We start from the raw sequence: 18,775 nt of genomic DNA on the forward strand, positions 1-18,775 counted from the left end.
TCCACAGCACTTTAAACAGTCTATCCTCTTTTACACACATAAGCAAAGCTGCAAATTTGAAATGTCAGCATCATACCAGGCTGTCCAAATACAAACCACATTTTGAGTGACAGTGTAAGCACTGAACACAACTCAAACACTATTCTGGTGTAATTCATCACAAAGAAAAAGCATTGGTGCTTCTGTAACCCAACACTGGTACAACACCTATTGTAACAAGGATATACCTTGATTTCCCAACAGCCATTTCTAATATCAGCATGATTACATCCAAAATTTCAATCCTGGCACCCAGCTGCTCTCACTTTTAGTTGTTGCACATACACAGCTCCAGGTATTCAAGGTCTCCAGGTTTACCTCCTTCAAATGAAAACTTCTGCAAGAAAATTACCATGGCTGCTGCCTTAGCCTTCAAGAATGTTCAGACTTCACTTACGATTCTTTCAAGAAAGTAGTTTGTTTTTATTTCATCATCCTTTGTCTCTCACACATTTTCAAGTTATGCCCAAAAGGAACCAATGCCACTAACAAAACAATGCAGTGCTAAAGTGAGAGAGCACAAGGTGCCCTTTTACCCTGACAAGACAACTTTTGAACTGCTGGCAACTCTGAGACACCAAAAACAACAAAGATGGGTACAACAACAGGATTCAAGTGAGGAAACACTTCCACAGGAAACACGGATATGGATCACAGTAAGGTCAAGGACAATTTCTGTGAAGAAACTCCTAGGAGTGAGGATAGATGCTGTCCAGTTTGATGAAATTCAAACAGAAGGCTCAGCATTTCAATTACTTGCACACCACTTGCAATCCAATGCAGGCCTAAGATACGAAATTTGCCCAATGGAAGCTTTAGCTCTTCCTTCCTTCCTGTGCTTTCTTCAGCTGAGTCAGCTGACACCTTATGGATTTCCCTGCAAATTCCAGACAGAACACTGAAACTTGAGGATAGTATTCTATATAAAACACATGTTAGGAACTAAGAATCTGAAGTCTTTCCCATCAGTTAGACACCAGAACAGCAAAAGAATGGTTCTTCTAAGCCCTTGTTCCTAGAACATGGCTGAGCATGTTTCTAAGCAGCTTCTGGCAAGTATTTTATTACTAGCTCTTTACTAAAAGTATAAACCCTTTAATTCCTGCTCCATTCTAAATTCTTTTCAATTGAGATTCTGGATGAATTCAACCCTCCAAGCTTCCTTTTGAGCTCTCCCTAGAGCCAGTCCACTCCAATGTGGGTATTTGGTTTCTTTTAAACAAAAGGCAGAGAAGACAACTCAAAGCAAAACTTCAGAATTTCTTGACCCTACTTTTTGTTTGGGTCCATGAAACTACACCACCAGTTTGCAGCAAAAGGGCTCCAGTACTTCTCCCATTATTTCCAACAACACTGTAAAGATAAGGAATAAACTCTCATCTCCCTAGCCTCCATTCTTCAACAGGACAATTATTTGTAAGCAATTATGCACCAAAGTTTCTCCATCTGACCTCCTATTAATAAGAAAGCCCTGCAGAAGACTGACAAGTCCTTTAAACATTATTTTTTTAAGTAAGCACCTTCTACAAAAGACTTGCAGGACGTTGCAGGGCTCTGCAGGGGGTGTAAAACTGATGTGTCTGGCTCCTGAAAGGTGTTTTGCAACCTCTGAAAACACATACAACACAAGAATCAGCAGCACTGAAATACTGTTTTCATGCTCAGAAGATTTTCTGAAGCTTTTGATTAAAACTTTTCACTTTTCTTTAGGTCTCGAGGAAAAACTTGAGTTTACTCTGCAATTCACAAAATAGGGAAGACTTAAACTGTCATTGCATAACATCTTAATTCAGTCACTGAGTAGATTATAAATCAACTCACACTACCCTTCCTCCACATAACCATGCTGTTATTTAAGTAACATGCAGTTTCAGGCAAACAGGGCAGCCCAGATTTCAGCAGCCTTCTGCTTTTGAGAAGTGTTTAGAATGCTTTTGATTTGATTGCCAGCTAAATTTGTGTAAATGTTGGGAAGTTACTAATACCAGTCAAGCACAGCTTTTGCCTGCAAATGCAGCATGCAGCCTAAGGAACTGTAGTGTTTGGACAAAGCTCTCATGGAAAAGCTCTCAGCATCCATGTTTGGGAAACAGTGATTCAGGATTTTTATGCAGCTCTGTGTATTATTCAACAAATAAAATTCAGATCATGTAAAGTGAATGAGAAAAGATGATGCAAGTGTAAGCCAGCACCCACCCCCTCTCCACATTGGTATTTAATACCCAGCCAGCAGGTATAAAAACACAAGGCTGCACTGTTCTTACTGAGTTAAGTATCTTCAAAAATACAGAAATATTTTCTGGACTGTTTACAATGCCTATCCAGGAGAAAACACCAGATCAATCACCTCAGAAATACTGCTTTAAAAATCAGCACTTTAACCAAGCCAGAGAATTTCACAATAGGTTGAAATTTCTTCTCTAATTAAAATTGAAACATCAGACTAACAAAGCATTTTAAGGATGTGATTTCTGTGCAGACAGAAGATACCCAGTCATGCACACAAAGCAGTTTCTTGTGTAAGAGCCCAGATAAAAGCCTGAGGGCAGACATGGCACCTTTCTGTAGAGGCTGCTCTTTCAATTCACATAATTTGGTTAGACACTGAGATGAATGGCAGTTGAACATAGGAAAATAGGAGAATACCACCCCAGAACATCTGTTTGGATTCATGACTTTGGCTGGATGTAATAATCTGCTGCCCAAGTGGAGAAAGGCCTGGATGGGGGGAGTGAGTGCATTTGTGTTCTTTCCTCTGCCCCAGTGAGATCAGCCTTTTAATACTTTTGGCATTTGTAAGCTTCCCAGATTTAGTCTTGCAGTTTTTCTCCATGCAAAGCAAAGCCAGACCCCCTACCTGCATTTTTTTTTTGCCCAGTGCTTGGTATCACCAACTTTGGGTATTCAGGACACAGTTTTTCTGCCATCTTCACAACTGGCTACAGTGTTTTGGTCAATTCTACATGGATGATTAAAGTTTGGAAAAAAATATCTTACAGAAATAATCTCTATGCACACAGTTCATAAGCTCAGAAATAACTACTGCACACAGTAATAAAAAAAAAACTCAGGGCCACACACAAGCAACCTAAAATTCACTAAAATTCCTCTATTCACTTCCTAGATTATTCAGATAATTAGCATGTAACATGGTTTAAGTAAAGGTCTAGTAAACAGCAACACAAAATACCATATTTGATAGATATCTGGACTTGGCCATAAATCCAGAGAACAAAAATGCAGAAACCATGGAAGAAGCACCATCTTAATTCAGCCCTGGAAATATTGTGGAATTTGAAGACACAACAATAGCATGAACTGGTTTTACACTAAAACAGATTACTGCAGTCCCTACTTATTACTTAGACCTTGGAACAGTCATGCACATCTCTCTCTCTCAAGTTCTGCTTTTTAAATTCAGATTTAGATTTATTTATTTCTAAACTCCAAGCAGCACAGAATATGGATGCTGACACCATACCTATTTAAACTCTAAATATCAGCTCCAAGTCTCAAATGATCTGAAAGACTGGTTCTTTACCCAGCAGCTCCAGCTGTGAGTGGAAATGTTTGCTGCCAGGTTTTACATCCCTACATTCCAGGACTTGCAGGTACCACCTGCATTTCAAAGTGTCCACCTTGAGACATCTGATGCAACTTTCAGAAAGTGTCATATCCCTAACCTGTATTAAGACTGAATTTAATTTTACTCACACAATTAGTAAAACTTGAAAAGTAATTAAGAATTGCAAAGGGACATACCATGGTTTGTTTTGGCCTACAGAAAAAAAAAAGGGAAATTACATTTAGAAAGAACAAGCCTGCAATAACAGCTTTGGAGTTAATACTAATTTTGGGGTTCCTCTCCAAAAAATGGGAATATGTTGAAGTGGAAGTGATAGAGGAGGCAGGCAGCGAGAGGAGAGATGAACACTATTAAGAATCCAGATGATCTAAACAGTGAAGGAAGGTTAAGAAATTTTTGTTCAGTTAAATCCACAAGGGAATTCAGCCTTCCAAAGAATTGGCTGGTTATCAAAAAGTGAGATAAAGGGTGTTCTACTGTCCTACTACAACTTAAAACACACCAAACAGTACAATAGGACACGTAAGGTGACAAGTAGGTGACTTGCAGCCTCGACATAAATGCCACAACGTTTAATTAGTTTAGAGCATCTAAAGCAGTAAAAGCAACATGAAGTCAGAAATTAGGCTGTCCCCTGCTTCACTGTTTTACCACAGTAGTGAATATCTACTGCACAAGGAGTAATTAACAACTCTGGAGGACTGGATCAGTAGACACGAGATGAAGAGACATTTCACAAAGACTTTAGGCAGTGGTGTTTGATTAAAACACCCCACCAGTAATGTATCACTTCAACTAATGCACACCACAGAATAAAATTTCAGTACCCTATGACTGCACACTGTGTAGTTAGAGGATTGCTTCACCTGCATTCTAGCCCAGAGGTATTTTTCACTGACTAAAGTGGGCCCCAATCCAGAGCTGTAGCAGAGGTGCCAACACACAGCACTGCAGGACAGAGGACTTATGTGTCCATGTCTTCAGTCTGAAGCTGATCCTCAGTGCAAAAACCTGGTTATTCCTTTTTTTACTGCCAATGAATAGGAGACATTCTGTACAGCACAAGAAGTGGCACCTCTGGCAAACCTGAGAAGCAATGCACCCACCACCTTGAAAGGACTCTCAGCAGTCAGCAACAGACTGAAAAGAGTTAACTATTTTTTTTTTTTTTTACACTGAGAGCCTAGAACTCTAGGAGCAAACATATTTTATTTCTTGCCCCTAGATATTATTAAATTTACTCTCAGTTTTCACTTCATAAAAGAGAGCCTTTGACAATTATTGAACCCCCTTCTTTTTTTTTTAGGTAAAACAATATACAAAGCAATACTGTTGCTAAAGCTGAAGCTTTGAAAGCCTTCTGTAATTTGAAACTTCAGTTACACTTAATGCTTTCCTAATTACTTTCTTATCTATAGGAAATTCTAGTTTAATACAGCTTTTCAAATTAAACTTCATCTCATAATGATGAATTTCTCATCTTCAAAGACTAAAGACCTAAAACTTTGGTTTGTTGTAAGCCACCAAATAGCACAACAACACTTTTGTTCAAATATTTAACACAGTATTCTGATGTCTCTACCTGAACTTTGAGATGTAACAGCTACTTTCTGAAATTACTAATCTGGCAGTTTGCCCTGGAGTCACTCCAAGCTAATTTCAACAGGAAAAATGTGAATTCACAGCTTTGAAACACAACAGAATGCTATGTTAACTATTTCCACAGCTCAGTGTAGAATGCTGAAACTTCCAAACAATTAAATAACATTTTCCTCGCTGTATCACATACATAACTTAAAAATTACTGTCATGAATATTAGTAGCACCTTAAACATGTATGCCATGCACTTGTTCTTTAAAGGATCAAATTACATTTATGTTGATCTCAGGAAAAACAAAAGTTATTTTGCTTCATAGATACAGCTGAAAGAGGGGGAACTGGTGTTAGATTTGCTCTTGATCCAGATTTATTGGGTCCTTGTACTTTCTGTACCCAGTCAACCAAGAAGCAACATGAAATTTCACCAGAATCAATTTACAACAGTTTCTAAGCTTGGTGATGGTGGTGATTATGATTATTCTTTTAAAAAGCCACAATTAAGTACCTGTCATATATTAACCCATGAACACCATATTCTCTCAGCTTCTTCCTGTTATCTGGGTCGTTTGCATCATCACCCCATGAAAAAATAACCAGGCCTTTGGATATGGCTCGGGTAATAAATGCTGGGTTCCTCAGCAGGTCTTCAGAATGCACATTAATTCCCTGAAATACAAAAGACTTCAATTAAAATCCATGTTTCTGAAACACTTACATCAGCTTTTTTAATCTTTTGACACTGGTAGATCCTTACTGTTTCGTCCATAGTAATAAAAATTATTTAATACAATTAGAGAGTTTATTTATAGTGCTATTTTAAAACACTCTATTAAAAAACATTTCAAACAATGGACATTTTTCGGCAGTTACCCAATATTAGTGTATTTCTTTTGTGAGGTTAGTCATAATTTAAAGCACTAGTGTCAAAAGTGACAGATTTAAAACAAGCAGTAATAATTTCGTTTGATTTTAACTTGTCAGCTTACCAGCAAGTTTTCAAACTGTGCAAAGTTAATGGCAATTGGAGTTGTGCGAGATCTGAGATCCATCAGCTCTGGATAGAGTTTTGATTCCCCTTGGGTGAGAAATAACACAGGGTACTTGTTTTGCTTATGCCGGATCCTGTCAGGAAAAAAAGTCCACAAGTAGCAAATGAAAAAAAAAAAGTGAAAAAACAAAGATTTGATCTCACTGTTTTGAGGGGAATTCCTCTCTTTCCTGCAGGTTCTTTTAGTTCCTAGCTGGTGCAAGGAGATGGTCCCACAGTTTAGCATCAAACTGTGCTGACAAACTGCTCAAATGAGTCCTTTTGCCACTACTGGAGATTAACACACAGCTTAAGGGAAGCTAGACTTGATGTTGAACTCAGCCTTACATCCTCAATATGTTTATATTCTGCCATTTTCTCCTTAAATGCACAGATTCATGATGATCATGAAGATCCACAACAAGGACTTTCTAAGCATGGTTAACACACAGCCCCTAAACCTTACTAAAGCATTTTTCAAGCTGAATACTGTAACAAGATAGTTTGCTCCTAAGTTAGGCTTGCACACCCCTCAAGTATGACTGAAAAAAACTCTGGGATGCCAGAAGAAACCTTGACCTTTTTTGTTGTGCTAAGAAAGAGTGAAGCATCCAGAAAGACACTTGACAAAAACATCCACTATGACTTTGTTCACCTATTTTTATTTTTCAGGCTCATTCCAGATGGCAAAGTGGCCTCATTTCAGTTCCCAACTATTTTGGCACCCAAATTTTATATCTAAGGAAAACACCTGTTATTTATTTCCTGGTGTGTATTTTTAAATACAAAGTAAATTTTACCAAATAAAAATAAATTTCAAAAACAAACGACATCATTTCTCTCTTCTTAACTTACATTGTACAAATATCTGCATGAAAAGAAGAAAACACAATTCTTCTTTCTCCAGCATTCATCAAAACAGTTTTCAGAATAATATCTAGAAAAAGGTTCATATCGAAGTAAGTTGACAAGTTGCCATCCCACTGTCCATCCTGGAAAAAGAAAGCACAAGTTTGAGTCACTTAAATTAATGCTTACTGAAATTATTTTATCCAGCAATGGTCTCTCAGTCAACCTGAGCAAAATCTGAATGCAGAATCAATCCTTCAGTCTGCTCAGTGCTGGTTACAGCTCTCCAGGACTGACAGCCTGAGAGGTGCAGCTGAATTCTCCCAGCAATAAAAGTCACTGAAAAATTCCCTGTCTCCCCATCCAAGGAATGCATTCCTAGGAAGCCTATTACAGCTACAAAAACACAAAGGAATTCCCTGAAGACCAGTAATTACAGCAGCTACTCTCTGTTGTTATTTCTAGCATACTGACTTCCACCTACCACTCTCCTTAGCTTCCTTCCCCCACTCCAGCCTTCCAATCCCAGCCTTTACAACCATTTCCCTCTGGACTGAGTGCTGCACAATCCAGCTGAGTCTGCAACCCTGCTGATCAGAAGGAAGCAGCTGCTTGCACTACTGCACCCTGTTGTAGCTGCTGCTGCACTGGGCCAGGAGAGGTTGAGTTTCTTGGCACTTTCCTGCCTGCCCTGTTGTGATCTGTTGATTTTAACAAGAGTCTCCTACCAAAAGCAGTCTGAACTCAATCCTATGAATAGTTTTTATCATTTTAAGAATAAATCTGTTCATTTGTTGGAGTGGTGCTACTGTACCCCCAGTTTAAAAATAATGCATTATTTTTAAAAAAGGGCACAAAACCCCACAAAAATTATGCCTTTGCAGCTCACAAATTGTCACATCAAATTACAAGCTTACAAGTAAATGACATGTATGTTTACTTACCCTTTGTTGGGAGATCCATTTTATTTCTATGTTGAACCCAACATCTTTAGAAACAGACTCCAGGACCTGAAAAAAGATTTACTATGAAGAGATCCCACAGCAAAGGAGGACAACAGAGCACTGTGAAGTCATTGTTGGGAGAATACACTGGAGTTTAATGCTAATGGTGTCTAACAGTAGAATTAAAAATCCTAGGTTTTTAACATTTTATACAACACAAATATCCACCCTTTTGTACTCCAGTTTAAACGTAATGAATACATAGAAGTGGATAAAATAAAATCTTAAAGACAAGATTTTGACAAGGTACAAATGTGAGTCAATTCACCTTAACACCTGTAAGAAATGCCCCATTTGTACTCCTAAAGAAAAAAAAAATATTTCTCCAGAAAGTTCTTTTGAATGCAAAATGCATCTTAAGTATGAAATCCAGGAGCTTGCCATTACCATGATAACAAAAGTTCTTTCATGTGAAATTCCTGTAAAGAATTATTTGCAAGGTGCTTTCAAAAAGTGGAGCTAACACAAACCAGTCCTAAATGGAAGCACACTGGAAATTCACTCAACATTTCTCAGTGTCTGGTTCTGAGAGATAGCCATGACACTGTGAGGAACTGCCAAAGGCCAGGTGCAGTTTCTTTCAAAATTAGAAACAACTGTCAATGCATTAACAGGCAATGCCCACATGTTAACCAGCTGTAAAACTGAGTGCACCCTGAGCTACACAGCTTGGCCTCAAGACTTCAGAAGCTTGAAACACACACAGATTGTTACCTGTAAGCACTGAAAACCCTCCAGTGCCCAGCAATAAACCCCTGTTCTCAGTTCCAGCATTGATGCCAGAGGCCTAAACCCAAAAATCAATATCCCCCTTGCCACATGTGCAAAGCTGAAAGTAAAACACAGGTTTTCATGTTCCCCAATCACTTTGCTCCATATTCACTACTCACTCTTTGCAGAGAAGGAAATGGCTGCATCTCAAAAGCAGAGTTCTCTTCCTCTTGAAAAGATGCTGCAAAGAAATATAAAATAATGAATTAAAACAAACAGAAGCATAATCCCAGTAATGCCAGCAAGGAAAGACTGGCTCAAAATGGTAAGGCCTTTAGGAGTGAACAATGAAATCAGGTCTCCCTTTTGATTACCTACAGCTTTTCCTCTAACACTGACATACTCCCATGATGGGGTTGGCAATTCCTGGTTTGGAATTTAAAACCTTGCCACAATATATTTCAGAATGGCTTCTCTCATCCTTCACCACTTCACTCAGTGAATTATATCCACAATAAGCCTTGGCTATCAAGGCTTATTTGTTTAATTTTTTTTTATCTTTTCTTATACAGGTAGGATGTGTGAGATAATTTCCTGTCCCTACAAAGGGGATAATTAAGGCCAAAATTAACAGCTAAGACATCCTACAGCAGTTACCAAAGTTCTTGTCAGAAATTCTTGAGAGCTGAAGGAACAGTTGGAGAAGCATAAAATGGAAACATCAGTGGCAATTTTGTTATGATTATTCAGAAATATATATATCTATATATTTGCCTTCTATCTTTCTGTCCCTGCTTCCCAAGGGAGTAACTTCTGTTCAGATTATTTCCTTTCCAGTAGAGAACTCTACAGCATGCACAAAATTAACTACAAAAGCATTTAGAAATGTTCAGGACAAATGTGATTACAATAAGCATCTGCAACCACAGAATTTTTTATAATTACATGGTAATAAATCAATCCCAGCACTCTTCCAGACTAGTACATACCATTGTGATCTTTTACTTTCAGGGCCGTCACGTGAGCCAGCTGAAGAGCATAAGAGCAACATTAACACTCTACCCACATCTTCCTACATGTAAAACGTAACTAATTTTGCTTCTAAATAATTTTACAGTTTAAAAGTCTATTATAGACATAGTTACAGTCATTTGTAGAAGAAAAAAAGACATACTGTACACATCACAATTTTCTTTCAAACTTTGTTTTAACGATTTCAAGAAAAGCTCAAAACCAAACTGAAAACATGCTCACTGAAAATTCAGGAATTGTGTTAAGGGTAAACCCATACAAACTATAATTCAACATCAAGATGTGAAGAAGTCTGAACATTAATCCCTCCTCTGTGCTTCAATCCAGTGAAGAGGGCTGACCTGTTTTGTATTACAGTCACATGTACTGAGCTAGAATGAGGCCAGACACAGCCAACTCCCTTGCTCCATTCAAACTCTCTCTTCACAAAAGGGAGCAGACCAAGTAATTTGAAGTAAAAAGAATCATATGGTTCTTGGACCAGCTAGATGGTGTCCTTGACTGAGGGCAGGTATCTCAGCAGAGTCTTCAGTAGCCCACTCATCCTCTTTTTTTATCTAGACAGGGCACTTCTGTTTGGAAGGTAGAACAGTTCCAACACAGTCCCTTTATTATTTCAAAATTAGACACCGCATTTCTAGAGGATAAAAGTACTGACGTTTATCCAAGTTGTAAAAACGGTGCAAAAGTATTTTTCTTGGGATTACCCAATTGTTCTGTACCATTTTTAAAACTGCACTGTCCTGAACTATCTGTAGCTGCTCCCAAAACCTCCAAGCTTCATAAAATTCTACACACAGCATATTGTACTAGCCAAGGAAACAATACCTTTAATAACTGCAGCTGATCAAATGTGAGTTCTTTGACTGCAATCTCAAACAGTTCCAAAGGCTCTGTATCCAGTTTCTTTGAAGAGAACCAACACATAATTAAGCATCACTGAAAACAACAAAAAAGCCTACATACCTTTCATATAGTAGCCATAAAGGCAATTAATGTTTCCTAATTTATTGATAAAGACACAAGTGATATCTTATGAATAAGATGATCAGTTTTCACAAGACAACACAGGCACTTAAAAGCATAAAACAATTTGAAAGAAACCCAGTGTTTCATCTTTCATGCAAGTCAGAGGCTTCAAAGTTCTTTCCTCCCAAAATGTTAGCATCATTATTCTGTAAAAACTTGATTGGTTAATGTATTCAGGTAAGATGTTTACAAGTAAAGAAATGCAGTAAAAAATATTTTAAGGCAGTTCACTTTACTGCTGTTTATCCAATGTCTCAGAAACGAATAAAAAAAGATAAACGTCCTGGGGTAAAATTCACCAAGACCACTCCCAAAATAAAGATCTGGTGTCAAAAACATTCTGTCCATTTCTCACTTCCCCTCTTCACTAAGAAATTTTTACTAAGCAAGACAATACTGAGTGAAGATACACTGATTATTCATTCCCCTCAGTCAAAGTTCCATTTCCACAGCTGTTCAAAACCAAGCTTCTCATAAAGTGCAATACTGCAATGGTTGTGGGAGTTTGAAGAAACAAGACCCAGTGCCAAAAAGACAGAGCAGTGTGCTCTGCAATCTCTCTCTGCATTCACTGCCAGAACAAGGAGGGAAAATAAGCAAAACAGGACAGAATGCAAACATTCAGGCCTCAGTATAAGAGAGCCCCCTAAGCACCACTGAATACAGCAGCTGTCTGCTTTTTTTTCTTCCAAATCTTAAGTCAGAAAGAAGCTAAGTAGTAACTACAATGTGAGCTTGCAGAGTGCCAAACCATGCATCTGAAATGCTGTTGCTACAGCATCAAAAGGAAAAAATTCAACTTCCCTGCTCTGTGCACTAAGTAATGCTGCACATTTACTGCCATTCCATCCCTTGAGTCCCCAGAATTATTCTTGACAATTTACATTTCTAGAATGGCCATATCTATACATAAAATACAGCTATTATCTTCTTTACCTTTTTCATGGCCATGCAACACGTGAGATCGTGGTATACTATAGGCACATGATCTTTAGAAAGATGCACATCAAATTCCACATATGCTGCTCCCTACAGAAAATTGAAAACCACACAGAACAGAACAAAAGCCCGTTAACTACTTATGCACAAGGACTACAGAACTGCATGCAACTATTGTCAAGTATTCACAGGTCCTGGACATCAAGCAGAAGTTGAATACACCTGGCTGTTACCAGGTAAATCATGCTCAGCAATGGATTATTAAAGATGAAAAAATTAAATGGCAAATTATCTTAATTGCCATCATACAGACATATATACATCTATCTTGCTTAATCTTGTAAAACCCTCTAATAAGGTTCAAGTCTTGTGAACCTGATTACAGAGAAAGACTAGGACAATATTTTTAGACACAAATGTTTTAAACACAGATAACTTTGAGGCATCTTCCTCCCTCCTCCCCACCACCACACCAAGAGACAAGTGATGGCTCCATATTGCCAAGGCTTTAGGGAGATATTCCATATAGGAACAAACTTCTGGAGTCACTAGTGAGTAACACAGCAGCAGCGTGTTACAACCTGTGCAAGAGCAGAAATAGCTGCATCCAGCACTCTCCTGCCCTTTTCAGCTCTAAATTATTTTCTGTTAGGCTTTAAAAAAGGAAGAAAGATCCAGAAGCTCTAAGTACAGTCTTCTGGAAAAGAGGGAGGGCCACAGGATTGGGGTTTTTTACTTATATTGGCTGTCTGCAAGTCATTCCTTTGAAGGCCTCCAAGAATACCATTCCTCAAATTATCACCCTGACACACACTTTCTCCATCAGCACAGAGAGAAAAGAGGACATGGGTTTTTTTCAGCCCTTTTCTCAGCAGAAGTATTTTCAAAGTGGTGGCTTTCAGCCTTTTCAATCTGCAAATAGATGAAAGCACTTCTCTGGTGATGCTGCTGGTGACTTCACAGCAAATTTCTGCCTCAATGCTTATTTCTTGTGAGTATTTTAAAAGCCTGTCTATAAACCTGTAGAGTCCACTTGGGGATTAAGAACTACTGTTCAAAACAGTAATTAAGTAACTATGTTTTTGTCCAGTGATCAAGATTATTGGAAGGAATAAAAGTGACCACCTCCATCACAGAATTTGGGCACACGGAGCTATTATCTCCCCAACTGGAAGGTCTATCTTAGGATTTTCAAGCACCAAAACAAGGACTGGTTTCTTCTACAGCTCAGCTCCCAAGTCACATTTTCAGACAGCGAGTTTCAGTACACAGCAGTCCCTGAGCAAAACCTTTGCCACCTGAGAGGATGCTGAGAGACTCAAGCAGTACCAAAATTTTATTCACTTGTTCAAATTAGCTGTATAGGGTTGAGATTAAAATTTCCCCTGTATTAGAATACCAGCAGAATATACTAAATGCAAGTTTTGATTTTTTTAAGGGACTTGAGAATGAGAGTCTAACCCACTATTAACTTCCCATAACTCAGGCAATTTCCACAGTGATTTTATCTAATTTACATCAGTTCAATTACCATTCACTGTATTGAATCATGCAAATTAAGCATACAAGCCAACCTAGTTTGCACTAGACAGGTGCTGTGTGTATGAAAATGTGTGTACATACATGACTAGCAGCACTCCTCAGGGATGCAATGGTGTTCTCTTGAACTTTAGCAAGCCTGAAACAACAGCCAGAAAAAAGGATTTGTTAGATGCAGTATAGCACAGAATTGAAACAACAGAAACACAAATCACAAGTTTTTGTTCTAGATAATACCCACAACTTGATACTGAAGTAAATGACTATGGGTTGCAGCTTTGTAAACTGTCCACTTCCTCGACTGATGTCAATGACACAAAACAATCTCCCCAGTTTAAAATGCAAACAGACTTACTTAGCTGTTGTTGTAGAATTCCCTGCTCCCCTGTGTCCAACATCCAGAGTTGTTCTTGGTTTCCAGTACTTTGCATATGAAGCCTGCATATCACAACTGTATCCCTGGATGGGTTTGATAATTATGTAGTCCACTGCAAGAAAAACAGCAATGCTTCACATGTCAGTAAACAGCAGATGGCTTTGAGGAAAATTATCTGCATCTGTTGCTGGCATCAACTGTACCTCTAACTTTTCCAATTGTCTTCCTTGGATTTCTGCTCATAATAGCAAGTGTCAGAACTCCAGCACTCTTTCCAAGTTCTGCAATTGTGGATGACAGGAGGCAGGCAGAGCCTACGTGACCTGGGAGCACATCACCTTGTACTACCTTCTCACCTAAATCTTCCTGAAAACAAAACAAACAAAAAAACCCAAAACCCCTACTGTTAGATGGGAGTGAGTATTCTAAACAAACTCTTCTGGCTTGCTCCTCAGGACACAAGTTTCTTGTGTGTTACACAGAACACTAGTTTCAGCTAAAGTTGTTTAATATAACAGTGAGTTATGAATTACTATCAGGAAAATGAAAATTTTAACAGAAATCTACAAAACTCACATTTTTCTCTGACACCCCTTACATCTGGTAAACTTTTCACATCAAAATAGCATGCATGGAATAGTCTGTCTTCTAAAATGCCCAAGTCCCATTTAGAACAAAAATTAACTGGAATAATATTTATGCTTAAAATGCTAAAAAACTTGGTATGCATTTGCAGGGAAGAACTAATATACAGAATGTGCACTTGACCATAGTCAAGTTCTGGAATTATGTAGACACTTTACAATTATGACTGTAAGTGATCTTGAAGGCATTTTCAGACCAAAAAGAGAATGCTTAAAAAACATAATTTTGTGCAAGTTGCTTTCTTTTAAAAAGAACTTCAAATTAGGACCTTTCAGGGGGAAAAAACAGTGCAAAATAATAGACACAGTAGTGAGAATCCAGTTTTAATCTGCAAAAGTTAGTTCAGAGAATTGTCCTTTGCTTATAATATAAAAATTTAGACTCAATGGTTGTGATATAACCAGTTCATATACACATTGTACAGGCTGAAGCAGGAGAAGCAGAACTTTTGGATTAATATCAAGCCAACCTAACAGCAGACAATACTGCACACACACAGATTCAAGTCTAATTTGTACTGACTTCTAAATAAGCAGTGCTAAAAAACTTCCTGTGCCACATCAACAACGCTCACAACAACCTTTCTACAGTGGGCTGGGAGTCAGTAGCCTCACACTTGTGTAAATAAATCCAAAAGATGAAGAACATCAGGCAGTAGCTCTGTTTCAACAGTGAAATCTTCACAACAACTGAGCTCCAAAAGGCAGACCGGAGTTGCTTCTTAGGGGTAAAGAGACATACCTCAAAAAAATCAAATATTAATTCCAAGTTATCAGGCTCCATGGTTTGTATTGTGTATTCTATCCATCGGTCTGGCTGCAAAGCATAGCCACAGTCTGGCTGAGAGTGCCGACACTTGTAGTCGTTGTCACTGATCAAGGAGAACTCCACCGTGTTTGCCATCTTCTGAGGGACAGGAGGGGATGTCTTCTCTTGGCCCTCTTCATCATAGTCCTTCTCCAGGCCTTCTAGGGTCAATTTTACTCTACTCAACCAGAAACATGAAACAAATGGTTAAGTCGCTGCAGTGTCTTTGCAAAGATTTCGGAAGAAGCTTGAGCAGAAGCTCATAGAACACAAGAATCCTTCTCAACTCCACCACTCACAGAACAGCACTGTATACAGTGGCTCCTCACATGAGCAAGAGTTTGCAGCCATTGTCTGCATCTTATTTTAGACAGATTTCAGTGCTCAAGTCACTGCTGAAAGTTGAACCTGGGTAAATGTGAAAACTCTCCCAGTGGTCTGAGAGGCAGCACTCCACCAGGCTATTTGGGCTGCCAAATACACAGCCTTCCTGTACACACTGCCACCCATAATGCCAACAGGCTAATGAAAAGCACTGAAAACAGCAGTCATCATCAAGATCAAGACTTGAACATTGGTGGCTGCTATGTCTCTCTGATAAGGCAGATAAGTGTACTCTAATAGAGTAATATAGGCTGATGCAGTTAAGTCTCTTGAAAAATCCTAAATGAGCATTTAAACTGAATGGATTTCTGAAAAATCTTGGACTGAGAAGCACAAGCTTCTCTGTAAGACTCAGAGTCCTTTACCATACAGAGCAAACCTTCCAGACAAAATTAGTTATGTCAGTGATGTAAGTATACATGAGTAAACCAAATCCCTTCCTGCATCACAGAAACAGCAGATGAGATACAGGATTATCATTTATAGATGCCAAGTCATCAGTAAAACTGAAGTCATATCTCAAAGAAATAATTACAATCATGCAAAACTATGACACCAAGTCCACAATGAAATATATCCTCATAAAAAAAAAGAAGTTACAACACAGGCACTCCAGAAATTTGAAAAATGACACTTCCATAGTGAGTCACAGTCACAGAAACTACTGGAGAGATCCAACATTTTAGGACAAAGTATTTAGTGAATGCATCTACTTTATCAAGTTTTATTTCAACCATTTAACTTAGACAAGAAGCTGGCTTCAGAAATTGCTCTCTACCTGCAATAACATGTAAGGAAAAAAGGCAAAGCTGTGGAGAACACAAGTAATAAATCTCACTGAAGAGCATCATATTAAATAAATCTTCCCCTCATCAGCAAGGTCTGGAATTGGTGGGAGGGGGAATCAAATCAAAACTGGAAGAAAAAGAAGAAATAAATCAAGTATAACAGATCCACTGAATGGTTTGGTTTGGAAAGGATCTTAAGGATCATTTAGTTCTAACCCTCCTACCACAGGCAGGGACACCCACTCTACCAGATTCCTCCAAGCCCCATTCAACTTTGCCTTGAACACTTCTTGGGCTTCAGCACCTACAACTCTGGACAACTTGTGCCAGTGCCTCACCACCCACACACAAAGAATATCTTCCTCATATCCCATCTAACACTGTCCTCTTCCAGTTTAAAGCAGTTCTCCCTCGTCCTGTCACTCCAGGCCCTTGTCCAAAGTGCCTCTTCAGCTCTCTTTGGGGACTGCTGCAAAGGTCTCCCCAGAGTCCTCTCTTCTCTAGGCTGAAGAACACAGAATTTCTCATCCTGTGTCCACAGCAGAAGTGTTCCTTCATGGTCTCCTCTGGGCTCACTCTAACAGCTCCATGTACTTCTTATCCTGGGGGTCCCAGAGGTGGATGCAGCTCTCCAGGGAGGGTCTCACCAGTGCAGAGCAGGGGGCCAGAATCCCCTCCCTCGTCCTGCTGGCCACACTGCTGCTGCTGCAGCTCAGATGCACGTGGCCTTCGGGGCTGCAAGTGTGCAGTGCTGGGTCACATCGAGCTTCTCATCACCAACACTCCCAAGTCCTTCTTCCTCAGGGTGCTCTCAATCCATTCTCCACCCAGCCTGCACTTGGGATTGCTCCAGCTCAAGTGGAGGAGCTTGCACTTGGCCTTGGTGAGGTCTGAAGGGACACTCAACCCTATTTTCCATGTCACCAACAGCACCGACCCCTGAGGGACATCCCTCATCCCTGGTTTTCACTTGGGACATCAAACAGCTGACCACAACACCCAGGGGCAACCACCCAGCCAAATCCTTATCCACTGTGTGCAACAGTGCAGTCCTCTTAACACCAGGGCTAAGATACCCATTTCTGACAATTAACTGTGGAGTTATAAAAATGCCTGCTTTTTGAGGCACCTCTGCAGAGAAAAGCACCAAACTGATTCAAGTAAGAACCTAAGAACACTACAGTTCCAGCCAAAAAGCAAGAAACACCAAGACAAGTATGGAGGAAGTATTTGTGCTTTAACACTTGGAAATTGGGCTATTAGTAACCCAAAAATTAATTTAAAGGCTACATTAATTAAATAAAAAAAGTTATCACTGGTATTGACAATTAACATGAGGTAAATTGCATACTGAGATGAGCAGGCTCTTACCTGAACCTTGATGTTTTAAATTTCTTCTTGGATATCAGTACAGGGGGTTTCTCAGAATAATGCAGACGTAGCCTTATTTCTGTCTGACATGTCAGCCACCCGGCATCCACAGTTTTAATACCATCTACCAAAAGCCACACAGAAAGGAGAAAACATTTTAGTAACTTAACTTTATTTGTGCACACACAAGAACACGAGGTGTGGGCTTACAAGAACCTTTTGGCAGCTGCATCTCTGACTGAAGAGGCAGAGTGGGTACATTCAGTGTGATTATGTTTTTCCAAGCATGAGGAGTTATAATATATATTATATATAATATATCATTATATAATATATATATTATATAACATATATATGTTTTTCCTAGCATGAGGCTAGGTACTAGGAGAAAGCTAAGCCTATTCTGTATTTTTAAAAAGTGCATGCTCATCATTTAAAGTTCCCAAGTTTCAACCTTTAACACCATCAGAGTGAAAAAACTTCAACTCATCCTAACACTCTTTTATTAACATTAGAGAGGATAAGAGCCTGAGTGTGAACTCACAAATGCTGGATACAAAAATAACTGTAAAAGCAAATTATTATTATATATATTATAGGCAATTTTCTCAAAATCTACAATCTCAAATAGTTTTAAATTACAAAACTTATCCTTATTTAAATTAAATTCATGGTAAAGAGCAGAATATATCTAAGTTAATATATCTCACTTACTACAGATTCCAAAGTGTCCATCATCGACAGTAATTTTATTTTCTAGAATTAAAAGGAACGGAAAAGAATGGGAAAAAGTTAATTAGTATTCACATTTAGAAACCATTGCCAAGTTAAATTAATTCTACTTCTCCACTTCACTTCTAAAAAGTGCATCTAAAAAAAGGCAGGAAAACTGAAATGGACAAAGCAGCATGTTTTTTGCAACCTTCTATAAAGATTTACCTCAATTTCTGGTTTTTCTCAGTTTCTGCACAAAAAAAAAGCAACACACAAAATACCACATTTCACTTCAAGTTATCTGAACTGAGAGTAAAAAGGTTGCACTATTTTCT

At 38.7% G+C, this 18,775-nt stretch overlaps 1 protein-coding gene across 7 annotated transcripts in view; it reads right to left on the minus strand.

Moving 5' to 3' along the window:
• Positions 1–18,775, minus strand: part of GPCPD1 (glycerophosphocholine phosphodiesterase 1) — a 42,262-nt gene that overhangs the window by 2,172 nt on the left and 21,315 nt on the right. For 5 of the 7 annotated variants that reach the window (XM_053937155.1, XM_053937156.1, XM_053937154.1 and 2 more), the window contains 14 exons: positions 18,441–18,482; positions 17,727–17,850; positions 15,118–15,361; positions 13,935–14,097; positions 13,711–13,843; positions 13,440–13,494; positions 11,814–11,906; positions 10,677–10,754; positions 9,806–9,845; positions 8,996–9,057; positions 8,046–8,111; positions 7,108–7,244; positions 6,212–6,347; positions 5,731–5,891 (listed from right to left, as the gene is read on the minus strand). In XM_053937155.1, the coding sequence (XP_053793130.1) occupies positions 5,731–5,891; positions 6,212–6,347; positions 7,108–7,244; positions 8,046–8,111; positions 8,996–9,057; positions 9,806–9,845; positions 10,677–10,754; positions 11,814–11,906; positions 13,440–13,494; positions 13,711–13,843; positions 13,935–14,097; positions 15,118–15,361; positions 17,727–17,850; positions 18,441–18,482 (1,534 nt within the window). Of the gene's footprint in view, positions 1–2,896; positions 2,999–5,730; positions 5,892–6,211; positions 6,348–7,107; positions 7,245–8,045; positions 8,112–8,995; positions 9,058–9,805; positions 9,846–10,676; positions 10,755–11,813; positions 11,907–13,439; positions 13,495–13,710; positions 13,844–13,934; positions 14,098–15,117; positions 15,362–17,726; positions 17,851–18,440; positions 18,483–18,775 lie in introns of all 7 variants that reach the window. The other 2 variants (XM_053937159.1, XM_053937158.1) reach the window with 2 other exon arrangements.

Source organism: Vidua chalybeata, chromosome 3, assembly GCF_026979565.1.
Source record: "Vidua chalybeata isolate OUT-0048 chromosome 3, bVidCha1 merged haplotype, whole genome shotgun sequence".
In the NCBI taxonomy this organism is placed as follows: Eukaryota; Metazoa; Chordata; class Aves; order Passeriformes; family Viduidae; genus Vidua; species Vidua chalybeata.